Here is a 17,086-nt window from a genome sequence, read left to right on the forward strand (position 1 = left end):
TGTCTGTTGTCTTTTCTTTCCTACAGAGACAACCCACATATTGTTTCAGACGTTTATTGCAAACCCACAAACCATGTAGTCTCCCTGTACATATCTTAGGAAAAAGCAGTGCAAAGCATTTCACTCAAAGTAAACATAAATGATTTAAATAGAATGGTGGTTAAAAAGCTTTTTCATATTTTCTTTAAATAAAGACGGCAACATATACAAGTTGTACTTCATCTAGGGAACTGACACCAGACCCTGTGCGGCATATTATGAACAAGAACTATACTTAATGTACAAACATCCTGATTTTCTCATCCTGATTATGTAAAGCAAGGGTTAGTATAAAAATAACAAATAGAGCCACATCCATCTTTGGTGAAATTCACATAAAATCGTTGACAAATATAAAACTTCATGGATCACTTTTCTTAAAGCTGCATTGGTGTAGAATTTCCGGACTTCAAGAATATGATATGAAAGTGCATTTATAGTTTTAAAATTGAAAATGTGAGTGAATGAGTGAGTACCTTCTCAGTCCTGAAACATCTAAATAACCAAATGCTAAATATTCCTATATGTTAATCATGTTCATCATTGTTGCCAAGAAAGCATAGAAACAATCCTGATTAAATTAAACATATTTTAGAGAGCAATGTGTTTCAAGTTTTAAAACAAAGGGTGTAAGTAACCAACTGAAACTGCCAGTACCTCAGCACGGGAAAGGTCCATTTCACTGGGGGTGTGTTGAGTGGAAAAGTGCCCTGCTGCCAGTGAGCAGTCCAGTTAGAGCCCAAAATGTTGAGAAAAATGGTGTACTTCATAACCTAAGCTGACTCATGAGGTTAGCTAGGGAAGAGACGCTGTTCCTCAGTTTGGCGTCTTCCTCCGGTCCGAGGGACACTCCAGCCAGGCGTGTGGAACCTTTGGCTCCCATGATGCACGGCAGGCTGAGGAATACCTCTGAACCGATGCCACACCAGCCCTGAGGCAAAACAAAGTAAGAGAGTTAACACCAGATAGAGTAAGAATGAGGAGAAGAATGATGTAAACGTTATGTTATATGTTACGCAGTGGTTCTACCTGAGCCAGCGTGGAGACAGAGTGCGTCTTCTTCTTATCCAACAGGACACTGTTTGTGATGTCAGCGATGGACAAACCCACAGACCACGATCTCTGACCCCTGTTCTTTATCATCTCAAAAGCTCTACAAGCCAAAAAAAAAAAGTTGCCTTCTTAATGCTATTCATGCCTCTAGAAAAGTAAAGTGTGATCAACACTTGTATTATAACATTTTCTATCCTGTTTAATTCTCTTAATTCCTTCAACTTCATTGACAGAATCTGCATACTGTAAATATTTCCATTTTCTTCTTCTACTAATTCTTATTTCTCTAAAGCAATCACACAGACTCTGACCTGTCTAGCAGTGGCTTGGTAGAGGCGGATCCCGTAGCCGTCTCTGGTTGCACAGAGGAGCTCAGCTGTGTGTTACTCATCACGGGAACTAAAAGGACAAAAACAGTGACGAGCTCATTCATGTGCGTCATTTACAAAAGGCCTGAAGACGGCTAGTGAATGGAAAGAATGTAGGACAACAACAGGTTGTGCAGGGCTACATGGTATGAGAATACAAATAAATAAAACAACAAATAGCTGGCAGAGGATATAATAGCATGTGGAAGACATTTACAGGAAGAATTAGCAACACAAAGCTTCATGTAAATATTTAACGGATGCTTTCTGGCTCACCTTTGTCGTCTGACAGCTCTCCTATGACCCAGGCTGGTCTGTGAGTGTTCAGGTTTATATCCAGAACGTGACTGAGTCGCTCCGAGTCAAGGTTACAACCGGCTCCGATCACATGTGTCGGAGGCAAGCCACTCTGCCTCCAGGCAACTTGGGACATGAGGTCAACTAGATATGTACAAGGAAAGGAGGAAAGTCGATGAAATATTATGAGAGTTATTGAGCAGAGTGGACGGAGTTTCTTTTTCCTCTAACACAAACCTGGTTGTGAAGCGATAATCATGACTGCGTTCGGGCTGAGACGTGCGAGGTTTGGGATGAATCCTCTGTACAAGTCCACATTAGTCTGAACCACGCTTACATACGACTGCTCGCTGCTCCATGCATTTGCGGTCACCACGACAACCCTGGAGCCTGCAGAGGCTGAAAAGTCTAAAAAAAAATAAAAATAAAAATAAAAAAAAAGAGCAACAGAACGTAAAGCCATGCTGGTTCTAGAGTTTCACCTTGTTAACTTTTGCTTCACCCAAAAAGAATAGAAAGGCCAAAAAACCTTATTCAGATATATCTAAATTCTTGCTCTTTTAATGTCTCTTGCCTTGCTTGCTTATGATATTTCTACGTTCACCTGATTTTTTTTTTTGTTTATGCGTTCTTTATTTGATGTATGGAATTTGTTTTCTGTTAACACATTCTTGTACTGAATACTTCAATCAACATTGTCCTAACTTTATATTTGAATGTAATGTATATATATATTATGTATGTATATTTGAATGTGTTTTATCATTCCAGTCTGTCAATAATTCCTTAATGTATATCTGTAATGTTTTTCCTTTCTTGTTCTGTAAATTGCCTTGTAATAAATAAAGCACTGTTTAAAAAAAACAAAAAAAAACTTTTGCCCCTGATAGAAAACTTTTCTTAAATCCTCTGACTGGTCAGGGTCCTACTCTGCTAGTTTGGGAATCAGTGAATTCTTCTTCCCCAGGCTGATACCTTTGAAACAATCCAACCTCGAGCGATGACTCAAGCAGGAGGAAACTTCTACATTTCTATATGACGGAGCAGAAAGTGACGTACCTCTAGATACTTCAACCTTAGGCAGACTGAAGATCTCCAGATCTGTGCTGCCGCCTTTGGTGGAACTCTCGGCGACATCGATGAAAACAAGTTTATCCACTTGACACTGGATTAAAAGAAGAAAATAAACAATAACCATACATACGTTTGGCATATTAATTCAAGGCTGTAAATTATCCAGCATAATCCCTGGAAAGACTTTAAAAAAGTTACCTTTGATAAAATGCTCATCACTGTCGCCATTCCCAAATCTCCTCCACCAACAACAGAGACTTTGTTGTTCAGCTGATGGTGATTCCTGCTTCCACCTAAAACAAAGATGAGCTTTGTCACTTAAGCTAAAAGAGGATACAGTCTTTTTTTTTCGTAATGATCATCAACTGCAAAGTTAAAATCATGTAAATTACCATCATTGATCTGGAGATTAGAGACAAAAGCAAGAAGCTCCTGGGGGTCTTTATCTTCTCCCGTCGACTTTGTGGACAGCGGAGGATCCTCCGCAAACTTGGCAGTCATCTCATTCAGAAGGCCCACTACGGATGATTTTGGCTGAAAAAGGAAGAAAGAAAGAAATGAGCAACACTGATGAAAACACAGCAGAATAATATTCCATAAGTTTCACGTGGAAAACACCTTACATGATCCCAGTTGTGCAGCCCGGGCAGGTAGATCCGTCCTTGTGCATTGACATGTTTGCCCTCTCTGATGACCATGTTAGCAGTTGGTCTGAGGAGGCATATGGGGGGAGCGAAGGGGAATGAGTCCAGCAGCCACAGCAGAACAGGGAAGTTGTAGGAACGGCCTGAAGATAAAGACACCGCCATCAGTAAGTCGTAACGATCTCACGCTGACATGAATGATGAGTGTCAGAGGTCAGTCTTACCTTCATACTGGACAGGGATGTTACCGATTAATTTAATGAGATCTTTTTGCGTGCTGTCGCTGAAAGCTGAAATTGAAAACAGGAGCAGTCAGTTTCGATCACGTGTCAGGTTTGAATCAAGTAGAGATCTTCGACACACACAAAACAAAAAAAAACTCACTGTATGTGCCTGTGCTGGGTTTCATCCCAGGGTAGATCCGATGGATTTTCTGCAGCTCCTCAGCAGCAACTTCATGGAATTTGTACTATGAGCAAAAAGACAGACTCCTCTATGACTGCTGAGACATAAGTCTATATATAGACCTACAATACAACTACTTGTAGGTGTATGAGCAGCTGTAATCGTTTTTGATCATCACATTTTTTTACCATCTAATTGAAGACCATCAATCAATCCAGACTTATTAATTATTGAGTTATATCCTGCTATGAGTGTTTCCATCATATTCTACAATGAACTGAACACTGGTCACATGCAACACACTGAACCACATGTTTTCTTTCTTTCAATTTGGTGTTGAAGAAAAGATGAGAGCATTTCTGCGATACAACTTCCAAATGATATCCTTTAGACAATTTAATCATTTGCTTTGTTGATAGCTTTGTATAGAGCAACGAGGTGATTTTTGTTTGTTATCTGGATAGACTTCTCATCAGCGGATTTGGTTTCGAAAAAAAACACAACAACAAAAAATAGCAGCCCAAATTAATTTCGTATTTTGTCGTATTTCCGTGCTATCAACATTTCTCCAGGATTTATTAAGTGAGGGAGCTGGTTCAGCCGGTTTGTTAAGGATGACAGCAGCTTACATAAATTTGATGAGCCTTCTGTGTTAGTCGGTATTTCTGCCAATTCAACAACTTGAACCACTTTTCGAAGCTTCTTCTCAGTAACTAACCTTGGACAGGGTCCGGTGTATTTTCTCTGAGCTGAGGTCCATCTATCGACGTTCAAACACAAAACGAGGTTTCCTTGTAATTTGAGCCTCTTGGCAGATGACTTCTTCAACTATTGATGTAAACACAAACTTCCGCAAACTTTCAGAAGTAGGCACGGGAAGACGCCTCCCACTAAATACGTCACTTACGGCAATCCAAAAGGGACAAAAAGTACAACAGGTGTGTTTGAATCACACGTGAAATAACATCATTACTTTCTTTATACTATCCAACAATACTCCACACAATTTCTGTCTAAAAATAAAACAATACATCAATGAATTAGTTGGCATTTGTCAACAAAAATCGGTAATAATAATATAATAATAGCCAACATAATAATAAAAAATATTATTATTATTGTAATTATAATAACATTATTTTATTATTATTATTTTTTCATAGTGACTAAACTAAGGATAAATGACACAGAAATGAGGCTAGTAAAGCATTAGTTTAATTGACATTTTGAAGAGTAACTAACTAAAGATTACTTGATCGAGAACAGCTTTAATATGTTAATAATCTCATAGTTTATGGGTGTCTGTGAATCCTTATAACTGTCCTTTAATTTAAGTAAAGATTTAGATTTTTTCTAGTGATACACTAACCAGTACTTAGCCAATACCATATTATTACGTTTTGTATTGCCCACCTACTGGCTAAGTAAAGAGGAGCACCATACTTGTTGGGTACTTTGAACTAAACATTACACTCTAGTTACCTCTTTTGTGTACATTTTAATAAGTGGGTTTTCAAACTGAGTAGTTACTTGAAATTGAATAATTTCTTCATGATTACTTGTTCATTAGTTTCCAAGTCTGTCTGCCCATTGACTGGTCATACCCCAGGACAGTTCACATCGCCTCAGTGGATCTTAAATGAGCTCGAGCCCAGAGGAGACTGTGGCCTTCCTCGATCTGGTTTATATACTGTTTCCTCTTTGCATGGATTCAACTTGCATTTGTAGACTGAGCAATGAATTGTGTTCACAGACAATAGTTTTGTGGAAGTGTACTTGATCCCATGCTGTGATGTCCACCACATCATCGTATGTAGTTTTTTTATGCAATGTTGTCTGTGGGTCAAAGATCATGATCAATCCTAATCATGAAAGCAACCTGCTGAAAGTTAAGTTCATTCATTGTGAGATTTTCCACCAGTTTTTTTTTTCTTTTAATATTTCACAGATTTTCCAGTCTTTGGGATGCAACTGTCACAACTTTTTGTTTGACATGTTGCTGATATCCAATTCAAAATAGGCGTCTTGTTTTTTTTTCAAAAAGGACATTTCGTACTTTGAACATATGTTGTCTTTGTGCTTTTTTTCAATTAAATGAGGTTTCACTGTTTTCCAAATCATCACATTTAGTTTTTATTTACATTTTACACAACACCCCAACTCTTTTGTTTGTAATTTATTATAATCAAATGTAATGTAAAGTAATGTGATGTAATATAATGTTATGTAACGCAGTACAACAAACAGCTGCAAACGGTCAAATCAATATTGTTAGATCTACAGGGCACAGGGTTTGTTATCCAGACTGAGAGATTGAGTGAAAGGTGTCAGCAGCACTCATCAACCTTCTCTGAGAGAGAGAGAGAGAGAGAGAGAGAGAGAGAGAGAGAGAGAGAGAGAGAGACGGACGTTTAACAAAGACAAACACAGACTTTCAATGTCAGAAACCTTTCACCACAGAGGAAGGCTCTGTTGACTAAATGAGTCTCAAATCAACAGCTTTCTAACTGTGGCAACCCTTAAAGCAAGACCACACTTCTCTGTTACAACTTTTTCTTTTTTTGGATATTGTAGATAAACTAGTCAACGGGTAGATTATAATGGAGTCTTCATCAGATTTTATAGAGTAGCTGATTACTTAATTGGGAACAACTGTTGTATATCAAGGTGATAAACTAATAGTTCATGTATATGTGAATCCTCATGATGGTCCTTTACTAATGCTGAGTTTTGGATTATTTCTATGCATGTTTTTATTACCCACCTACTAGTTTAGTAAATGGCATAAGTATTTAAGTAAAGATAGATAGTACTTTATCACAGCCCTGATGTTAGGCTAATTCACCCTCTTCTCATGATGATAAAATCTATTTCTAATTTCTACATTTTTTTTGTTTTCGTCACTGCAAATGACCACAGCGCTGTTATACTGTTCAGTGATCATTTCAAGTTGTCACACATTGAGTCCCATTTTTATTCTTCGTCCTTCAAGTGGAAACTATTATTGTAACTTGAAAAATTTGGGTGACTTGCTAGTCATTCTTGATTGAAAACTTTTAAAAATGAATTCTGGGTATTTTGATGTTTGATTTATTTTTGGGCTTTTGAGATAGGACAGTGGATAGAGTCAGAAATCAGGGAGAGAGAGTAGGGAATGACATGCCGGAAAGAAGCCACAAGCTGGATTTGAACCTGGGCCGCCCGCTTGGAAAACCATAGCCTCCATAGATGGGGCGCGTGCACCAACCACTGCGCCACCAGCACCCCTATTTGGATGTTTAAAGAAAGACCAGGTCACGGTTGGAAAGACACTCAAAAATGACAAAAGTGTTTTTTTACACACTATTTGAAGACGTTGATTAAACATTTAGGCGTACAGTTAGCCAACATTACATGCAAATTTGCAATAGTGGCTTTCAACTGAGAAAAAAATAGATGCTTAAGTTACTATAGACAAGTATACAATTATGTTCACACTGTGGTGGTTGATATACAGTATTTAATTGATGCAAATCAAAGTGAAATACGTTCCAAATATAGACTTTAAATAAACATAATTAAATAGTCTGTGAGTCTGTTTTTACATAAAATGTGTCATGATTCCTGTTGTTGTTGATTTCAGTGTTAAGAATGCATTTCCTGTTTTATTTTGTATTGATCTTCCCTCCTGTTGCTTTTAACCCTTTGGTTTTTCTGTTCTTATTCCTGGTTGAAGTTTCTAGTGTTTCCTGTTTTATTTTGTCAACTCTATCCTTGTGTGTTTCCTGTGTGTTTATTCTGTTGAGTTTAGTTTTTAGTGTTTCCAGTTATGTTTTGTAGTTTTTGTCCCCCTCTGTAAATCTTATTTATAGTGTTTCTCCCTGCCTCTGTGTTTCCCTCCCGTTCTTATTGTCCTCTTTGTCCCCCCCTTGTGCTTGATTATCCAGTCTGTTTAGTCTCTGTGTGTTTCTTCCCTTCTGTGTCAGTTCATTGTCAGATTTTCCCAGTGGTCATATGTCTTCTTACCCGTGTTTCTGTATTTTCCTCGTGGCTCCTTGTTTCCCCGTTTCCCAACAGAAAAAAGGCTCCAGGTTTCTTTCTTCTCTTTGCTTTTTTTCTTTTCATATAAACTCCTCCACATCTCTTCTCTCCTCCTCCAGATCTATAACTGCTCTTGCTCCAAACCTCCATTATCAATAAAATCAACAATGAGTCATCCTCAAATTTCCAAAGCAAAGGTGAGTGGTAGTAGCAACGTACCTGGACGGCCTTTGATATGTTTTGTTTGTCTTTGTAAAAAAAAAAAAAAAAAAAAAAAAATTCTCTCTCTATGAAAAGGTTGAAGAGTTCTGTTTCACCTGTCAGGAAAACAAACCTCGGGCCCTGTAAACATGTCAGTATGGATTTGCTCGTCCTCATAAAGTCAGCAGCGGTTTGTCATACTCATATGATATGACATCACTTTCCTTAATGTTACAGTAAATTACATTATATCATATAATAGTATATCATCGCCTCTTTTATAATCATAGTATACTATTTTTTTTATTAAAAAAACCCAAAGCATGTCAAATGTTGAAATTGAGGAATGTCATTGCATTAGTAAAATCAAATGTCCATTTTGAATTTGATGCCAAGAACACTTTTTTTATGTTGGGAAAGCAGCAACAAAAGTCTGGTAGAGTTGTGAAATCCTGCTTCCATGAAACAAGAAGGGGAAAACGTTCCACTTTCAACTTTAGATATTGGTCTCCTCGGGTCTGAAATACTTACAGAGGGTTGTTAAAACAAGTTGTGATGCTTCAGTGGAAAACACGTATGTTTTTTAAAACGCTGCTGGCATAAAATTCAGAGTTGGCATATGATTTTCTAAAAAGAATTGGTTTAAACTTTTGATATGTCATTGTGCTATTTTCAGTTAAATACAGGGTCACATCCTGTTTTTATATAACAGTAAGTAGTACAGTTAGGGCCCCAGCTTTTTTGTAGCGGGGTTGAATATCCCACTTTAAATGTAAAACTCATTGTAAACTTAACACAATGTATGAGGGATGAACAATGTGGAAAAACCCTGTTACCTAAGGTTAACACCATTTTTATTCCATTTGTGAGTTACCAAATGTTACATTAAGTAACTGGAAAGTTTCAGAATTTCTTATTTTTCTTTGGAGCAAGACATGTTATGGAAACATGCAGGGGAGACAGTCAAGTTTATCTTTTCTTTCTGCTTCAGTTTTACATGTATCCAGGGAGAAGTTGGGAGATGTTTCAATGTCTGTGTAAAAGTGGCTAGAAGGAGTTTATGCCATAGGCTGCAAACTATAAGAACCTGTTGGTGCACAGCAGCGGTGAAGGAGGCCATCAGGACAGAAGCCTGGAAAAAGTGTTTTGAGACTTGGTGAGCCCATGGGTGTGTGGAAGAAGTAGCAGTCGATTTTCTGGCAAAACTTCACCAACTAACAAGGTGCATGAAGAGGGCAAAGATCTCCAGCAACACTTAGTTAGTCATACTATGAAGACTTTATTAAACTGACGCTTTTCGGCTTGTGGTCTTTCTCAAGGTGGGGAGGCTTTGGAGGACTACAGGTTGGCCTCAAATTCTGTCATCTTAACAGGAACAGCAGGGCCCAGCTAAGGCTGTTCACAGCAGGACTGGAGAATTCTGACCCAGGCTGGAAATGTCTTTGTATGGTGGAAAGACCACCTTAAGGAGCCACTGAACTTGACCAACATGTCCTCTGATGAGAAGGCAGATTTTGAAGATCCAGGAAGAGACGCGCCTATACCATTTTGAGGGTTCTTGCTTGGTGCTCCTGATTGCATGCCTGGCTGAGGTCGGACTCCTGATCTGGAGCCTCCATCATTCTGGGATGAGATGGTCTCTGTCAGTTCTGATCCATTATCATCTATGACTCGTGGATATCTTCAAAACTGATGGATTTTCTGCAGCCCAACAATAACTTGATGGTATTTGTTCTAACAATAAGAGGGGAAAGACTTATCTGTGATAGGCGAGATGAAAGATACAGAATTTGAAGGCCCCTGTGTATATCTTTTTTAGTCAAAAGTATCTTTAAAGAGCTGTCAGGAATGTTCATTCTATTCTGTGAACAGGGGAAACAGTTAATCCACTGTTAATCTTGCCTGTATGTGCAGCTGCTTTTTAGTATCATGTTAAAGACCCATCAAAAAGTCATGACAACATATTGAACTGGCACAGTCCTGAGTGGATAATTAAGTTGTGTTATATATATATATATATATATATATTTCCAGCAACAATGGAACCATGCTTCTTTTTTTTCTCTGAATTTATCAGCAATAAAGCTTTCAACTGATTTGGAAAGTTAAGAAATATAGAGTTAGGAAATAACCCAGGGCAGTTTCCATCTGTAAAGGCTGCACATCACTGGTTTGTTTTGCAAAGGCAAACTTATGAGTTCATTATTGTATGGCATTGTGGTGTTATTAACATTTCTCCCAGACATGTTCATTGACAGAGCTGGTCTGTCTTTTCTCTGAATCGAGGTTCTTCTATTGAGGTTCAATAACAAAGATGACATTTTTTTAGCCCCCCCAATGTCTTCAACTGAAAAAAAAGCAAAGAGCAAACTTTCAGGAGAGGCTAGGAGAAGGAACTGAATCCGCACCTCATTCATCACTTACAACAAGCCCAAGGAGGAAGAAAAAGAAGCACACAACAGTCACTAAAGCTGACCGTGGTCTGAAAGGACATTCTGGACAACACATTTAATTACTTTCAGAAAATTAATTACTCTTTAAAAATCATATTAAACGCTATTTAACGCCAATAAAATGATATCTCAATGACTTAGTTTGCAACCAAAATCATGTCTTCATTTCTGTAGTAGAAGCCAAGTTCTGCATATTAAATACAGATTGTCAAACTTGAAAAAGCATCGATAGAAACTGGACAATTAAATAAAATCCTTTAAGTAACCATTTTTTCCTCAAATTCAGTCAAGGAGAAAGACACGACACAGCATGTGATCATAACTTCTGCATATTCTGTTGACTTTACAATCAGAGTTTGGAAAAATATGCAACTTTTGTTCAAAAATAGTTATCAGCACATTGACACCATTTGTCATTGATTTTCTTTTTTTTAAATAAAAAAAAAAAAATCACACTCTTCCATACTTGTGGTTTTCTTTGCAACTCCTTTAAGAAATGGAGACTGTCAATAGGGTAAACCTGCATTCAGTAGGAGAGAAGTATGCTAGAACAGGAAATGTGAGGATCTGTCATCACGTCCAACTTGATGCATAAATGATTTGTGCATATTTTTTGGAGGAACAGAAGCCTAAGCAAACACAGTTCCAGGCATCATATGGAAAGATGTTGGACGCAATGCTGCATCCTTTAAGATTTAAGTGTTGTTGTTTTTTTTTTAATCCCAATGGAAAAGGGGCTTCAGGATTTTTTTTTCCTCTTGGCATCTTTCCTTTTGAACTCCTCTTCCTCTCTCTTCTCCTCTTCCAGATCTTCCTGCACGGCCATTTTCAGGCTATAGTAGCAAAGCACAGGGACACAGAGATAAAGAGGAAATAAATGAGACAGCTCTCAGAAAAAGAAAAAAAAAGTCAAACCAAAGGTTAATAACAGTAAGGTTTTTTTTTCTTTTTTTTTTTCTCTTTTACCTCCTCGCCTCCTCTTTCTGCAAATCTCTCCAGCTACTCTCCATGAATTTAAGTGCGTAGTCACTCTCGTCCTTGTATCTGAGGAAACAAATAGCGATGTGACATTTTTCATGTAGACCATCGCAACAACTCAGTTAAAATAACTTGTAACCAGCAATTAAAAAAACACTTACTTGGATCGATCATAGCCAAAGATCTCCCGAATGTGGCTGGAAATGAGATCCGGCTCCTCACCTCCATCGTCAATAAAATCGTCCATTTCTGAGTCGTACTCGTCTTCGTCATCCTCATATTTCCTCTTGTAAGCAGAGGTGATGGGGGGTAACATTGTACCTGGACAATACATCAAGTGATTCACTTAGAATATACACATAAAAAGGAAAAAACAATGTTTTAAGAAGTAAATTCGGTCTTGCTTTAAGAGCCTAACACTGCCACAATTCAAACGCTTTTGATTTGAAGCATAAGTTGACAGAGCTCCATTTGAAGGTAAAGGTTGATGACATTGAAACTATGTGTTGTTTGTCTTTGTTAAAAAGTTCATCTGACTCTACCACGATCAAGGACAAGGTTGTTGAGTGCAGCTGACACATTTCATTCAGTCTGGGTAACAAACTGCCAGTATTGATTCACCTGTTTGCATAATGTCCACAGCTGTTATATAATATTATATTACATCACATTACCTTATATTACATTACATTGTAGTGTATTGATCATTTAGAACTATTGGATTGTGCGCTTTATAACCCATAATATGGACTTAATGTACACTTTGTTAAAGTAAAAACTACACTAGAAAAATGTAAATACACAGAAAAGTGTAAGGCTGCATGGTGGGGCAGTGGTGAGCGCCATCGCCTCACAGCAAGAAGGTTTCTCTTCCGTTTGATGTCACAGTGCGACACCGTTACTTTTGTTTAATTGAGATTAGTGCGATAGCAGACACGACCAAACTAGTGCTGGTGTTAACGTTGCTAACTGGACTTTTTACGTGCTTACACAGTTGCTCTCCCACTATCTTGATGAGCAGAGACGTCTGAATGGACTATGGAGGCCCCTGCTACTTCACACAACACTCCGACAACACAAACCCCGACGACCAAGTTGTGGGAAACCGTTGTAAATTAAATGGTCATTTTAGAGGACTGGGATGAGCAATGCATTTGTGGGTCTTCTGCGGACGAAGATGTTTTCGAGAACTGAGCGTGTGCAGACGTTTTTTCTTTTTTTGTTTTTTAACGGAGTAGGGAAACTTCCATACGTGGGGACTAGGCCTTAAACAGTTGTTTCAGCTGCTGTCTCTTTAGGCCCCCCACCCCCTGTTCCCACTTTCCTCTGATTGGCCAGCTCTCCGGAAGCCTTCCAGGGGGCCAGAACGCTGCAGGGTAGCTAGGGGAGTGCTGCTCGTGTTCCGGTAGAATGAAAACTGCTCCAACTGCCTAAGTAAAAAGATGGCAGCCTACATAGAGGCTTGAAGCAGCCTCGTGAAAGTCTCGCAGAACTCTTGTGTGTTTAGCAGGGCAAGACGTTTAGCACACTGATTGATCCTTGGATTACTCCAACATACGTTAACCTCTTGATCTGAAACTTTGCCCACATTTAATTATACATTTAGGGATCAGTATAACCGGTCAACTTTAATGTCCTACCACGAGATGCACCAATTGCAATTTCTATGATGGATTCCCTGTGTTAGTCTGAGGTCAGCACAGAATCCACTTTACTTTGAGGACAAAGCAGTCGGAAATCATCTGGTGCATGTCGAGGTACGACCATAATACGGAGATGAACTAGGTCAAATATTAACAAAACCAGTTCTTAAGTAATATTACACCAGTATCCTTGTTATGGTTCTTACCTGGTGGTCTGTTCATCATAGGTCTTGGTGGCATTCCTGGTCTTGGAGGCATTCCTTGTCTAGGAGGCATTCCTTGTCTAGGCGGCATTCCTGGTCTAGGTGCCATCCCAGGTCTCTGTTGCATGCCTGGCCGAGGAGGGGCTCCTGGTCTGGGGCCTCCAAAATTCTTGGAAGAGATGGTTTCTGACACCACAGTGCACTTTGATCTTCCAGGTCCTGATCCCATGGTTCCATTTGGTCTTGCAGGTCCTCCATTACAAGGTCGACCAGGTCCAATCCCTGGAGGTCTGGATCCACTACCTCCAGGGTGACCCGGCCTAGACGGACCTGGCCTGGCCTGTGAAACACCAGCAGGCCTTGGTTGATGTTGGCTCCCTGCCTTAGGAGGGTCGCTTGATGAAGGTCTCATCGCTGGATTCCCATTTGATCTAACTGCTGAATTCATCCCGGGCCTTCCTGGGTCTCCCTTTCCAAGTCTGTTGGCTCCAAATGTAGGTCCCTGCTTTGATGAGCCCCCCTGACTGGGCCTGGTCTGTGGGGAGCTCCCACGTTGAGATTTTTGGCCTGTTATAGCTGGACCAGGGGTCCTGCTCGCAGGATTACCTGAAGCTCTTCCATGAAGGGATGACGAGCTTTCCTTTTTAAAGGTAAGGTCACTTGAGGTGCTGGATTTGTGGCTAAAAGGGGGCTTGGAACCCCCCTGTTTGGCTGAAACCTGAGAAGATGTGGCTTTCTGAGGAACTTTACTGTTTACGGCACCGGATGAACTGGACATGCTTGTCTTGGATCTGTCTCTGTCACTGTGAGACGTCTTGGGTTTCTCTCTGTCTCTGTCACTCACAGAGGGCTTGGAGGAAGAGTGGCCTTTATTGCTGTTGTTTATTTGGTTTGACTTCTTTACTGAACCACTGGGCTGACTTGGCTTTTCTGTGGAGTTCTTTTGTGGTTTGTAGTTCTTCTGCTCTTTCTCTGAAATGCCTTGTCTTGACGAACCTGAGCTAAACTGAGATTTGCGATCTCTTTCTTGCTCTGCTTTTGAGTATTTTTCTTTTTCTGGCCTCTTAACCCTGCGCTCCATCTCTAGTTCCCGTATCTCATCGGCTGTGCGGAGCCTCTCTTCCTTTTTCACAGACTTGGGTTTTAAGTCAACTGGCTCAAATTGCTTCTTCTCCGCCAATTTCAATAACTCTGCAAAGTTCAAAGGCGCTGGAGCACCCTTTGGGGGCCCACTGGATTTCTTAGAGGCTTTACCATTACTACTACCACTCCCACTTCCACCTGTTGTTTTCACAGGTCTCAGCGGCTCTGGCTCCTGCTCAGGCTCTGAATCCGACTGTTCATACTCATAATTATCTTCATCATCTGGATCAATAGAGTTATTCCTAAAGCTTTCCTGGTTCATTGATTTTTCTTCCTCCATTTCTTGTTTTGTTCTCCTCTTCTTAGGAAGCTCTACCACCGGGATGCCATTGTAACCTCTGAAATTGTCCTTAGTTCTGGAAGCCATGGCTCGGGCCTTACGGTCTGACTTCAGCTCGACCCTCTTGGCAAGTAGTTCCTCTTTCTCTTTCTTCATTTTTATTTCTGGGGGGGACGAGTATAATAATAAAATAATGAATTAATTATAGTTACTGCATTAAATGTGGCTGACCATCAAATGACATATATCAACCTTTGCTCTTTCATGTTATGTTGTTACCTTTCTTCTTATGTTCAATGTGTTGCTTCTTCAGCAGCGCTTGCACAGCAGCAGGATTTACACCACCCGTCCTCGGAACTTTTTTGGGTGGTCCAGTCTGTAAACTGTACCTCTTCTGCTAGAATAGGGGAGGGGGAAGTGACATATTGAAATCTACAGCTTTCACATCTCCTTCTCTTAAATGTCTTTGTTACAGGAGAATAATATATTATTCATCACGATTAATTACATTACAATCGGTATAGCACATTTCAAACAAACGTAAACTCAAAGTGATTTAAAGAAAAACCAAAATCAGCACAAAAAAAGATTTAGAAACACATACAACATTTCAAATGTATTAATAAAATGACATTGCACCAACCCACACAATATACACATGTACTTCAAGTAAAGGTCTAATGGTCCCTGACCTGTTTCTGCTAGAGCACACGCACAGGACTACACATGCACAGTACACAAAATGTAACGCACCTTTACCTGATTTGGTTTTAACTTCAGGTATAAATGAGGCCCATAACTAATGATCTGAGGGATCTGATGGAGCTTAGCCAGTGAGCGGGACATTGAGATAGACTGGTAAATGTGCATCACCATTTAGAGCAGGGGTGGGCAACTGGCGGTCCGGGGGCCACATGCGGCCCCCATCAACCCTCAACGTGGCCCTCAGGTCAATTTTTACATATCAATTAATTGGAAACATCAAGAAAACATGACAAAATCTGCCATGAAATCATGAAAACCAGAAATATGTCCATAATAATATTTGATCACTAGTATATGTTGAGTTAAATTTGAGACATAATCGACTGTAATCGTTTTTTGTATCCTACAATTTGGCCCTCTGGCAGTGAGAGTTAAATGAATGTGGCCCTTGCTGTGAACGAAGTTGCCCATCCCTGATTTAGAGCATTATTTACAAGAATAATTATTACATATTCAATTCTGTATTGGACAGGAAGCCAATATGTATGTAGCCTACTGTATTTTCAGAATATATCTTTTCCTGAGCTCTACTAAACAATGTGGATGAGCTGGATCATTCCTACTGCTCTTATAGTTTGTGCAGCATCGAGGGTATTACGGTAATCTACTCTGTTTGCGATGGACGCATGGATTAGTTTTTATGAGTCAGATTGGGACACTAACACCTCGGTTTGAAACTGGTTAAAGTACTAGAAGGCTGTCTTTGTAAATGCAGTTTACTAAGTGGTTTAACTTCTTCATCTGTTCGCGTACTGTTACCGAGGGGGGGGGGTTAGCTGCTAGCTAAATGATCACATCCTCCCTGTCAGTGCCAGCTCACAGGGCTAACATTACCTACACACTACTGTTTGAGTAAATGGAGGGCAGGTGACACTCTTCCTTACCTGTACACTGCCGAGGCCCTGGTTTTGCGAGGCGATGTCCAGTATATTGTCGAAGTCCATCATTTTACCAGCAGATGATGTAAACTAGTGAACTGTTCAAAACTCAACCAAGAGTGCTACTGTTAGCTTTTAGCTTACAAAACAGCCCGTGGTTTAGTGCCACCGAAACGACCTCCAGATAACTAAAAAGAAGACACCCCATCAAATCGTAAACTTAAGGGGCGACGCTATTTGCTGATTACGTTTGCTGACGTAAGCACATGTTACCGATTTTAACATTAGCTTACTCAACATTAGCTAACATAAGACAGTAGAGACGTGAGTTTGCCCCCTTTTGAACAGATAAAGCACTAGACAACAACGCTAAATCCGTCAGAATGTTGTTGAAAATAACAAAATTGCAGCCATAACAAACGCCGGGTGTGAACGAATCTGACGCTAACAGCTCGAAGGAACGAAATAAAGAGCCCAGAGAGTGCGCTGACGAAGTGGGAGGATTCACTTGTACATACTTCCGTCACTGCAACATTACAGAGCGTCGGAAATATGGGATTATGATGGGAACCATTGGATGCTGTCTTCGTAAAGTAGTCTAAATTAGTTGTATGTGATTTAAAAAAGAAAAGAAAAAGATGT

The 17,086-nt window shown here is 39.7% G+C and overlaps 2 protein-coding genes and 1 long non-coding RNA gene across 5 annotated transcripts in view; all 3 read right to left on the minus strand.

Moving 5' to 3' along the window:
* Positions 1-17,086, minus strand: part of LOC132973218 (uncharacterized) — a 360,126-nt gene that overhangs the window by 116,947 nt on the left and 226,093 nt on the right. The gene's annotated exons all lie outside the window — the stretch shown is intronic.
* Positions 39-4,753, minus strand: uevld (UEV and lactate/malate dehyrogenase domains). The gene is made up of 12 exons (XM_061036537.1): positions 4,599-4,753; positions 3,860-3,944; positions 3,700-3,765; positions 3,455-3,618; positions 3,224-3,365; positions 3,030-3,124; positions 2,817-2,922; positions 1,995-2,165; positions 1,737-1,901; positions 1,404-1,491; positions 1,069-1,192; positions 39-970 (listed from the first exon to the last, which is right to left on the minus strand). Exons 1-12 carry the CDS (start codon positions 4,638-4,640, stop codon positions 806-808), a joined length of 1,413 nt encoding a protein of 470 aa, XP_060892520.1. The 5' UTR covers positions 4,641-4,753; the 3' UTR covers positions 39-805.
* On the minus strand, positions 10,591-16,937 carry spty2d1 (SPT2 chromatin protein domain containing 1). Of its 2 annotated transcripts, none has more exons than XM_061036539.1 (6): positions 16,451-16,937; positions 15,081-15,195; positions 13,382-14,965; positions 11,694-11,853; positions 11,521-11,598; positions 10,591-11,387 (listed from the first exon to the last, which is right to left on the minus strand). In XM_061036539.1, the coding sequence occupies exons 1-6, from the start codon at positions 16,511-16,513 to the stop codon at positions 11,294-11,296; spliced, it is 2,094 nt and encodes a 697-aa protein (XP_060892522.1). In that variant the 5' UTR covers positions 16,514-16,937; the 3' UTR covers positions 10,591-11,293. The 2 variants fall into 2 exon arrangements, with proteins under 2 accessions (XP_060892522.1, XP_060892521.1); XM_061036538.1 differs by having other exon boundaries at positions 15,081-15,198.

The sequence above is a fragment of the Labrus mixtus genome, chromosome 4 (genome assembly GCF_963584025.1).
Source record: "Labrus mixtus chromosome 4, fLabMix1.1, whole genome shotgun sequence".
In the NCBI taxonomy this organism is placed as follows: Eukaryota; Metazoa; Chordata; class Actinopteri; order Labriformes; family Labridae; genus Labrus; species Labrus mixtus.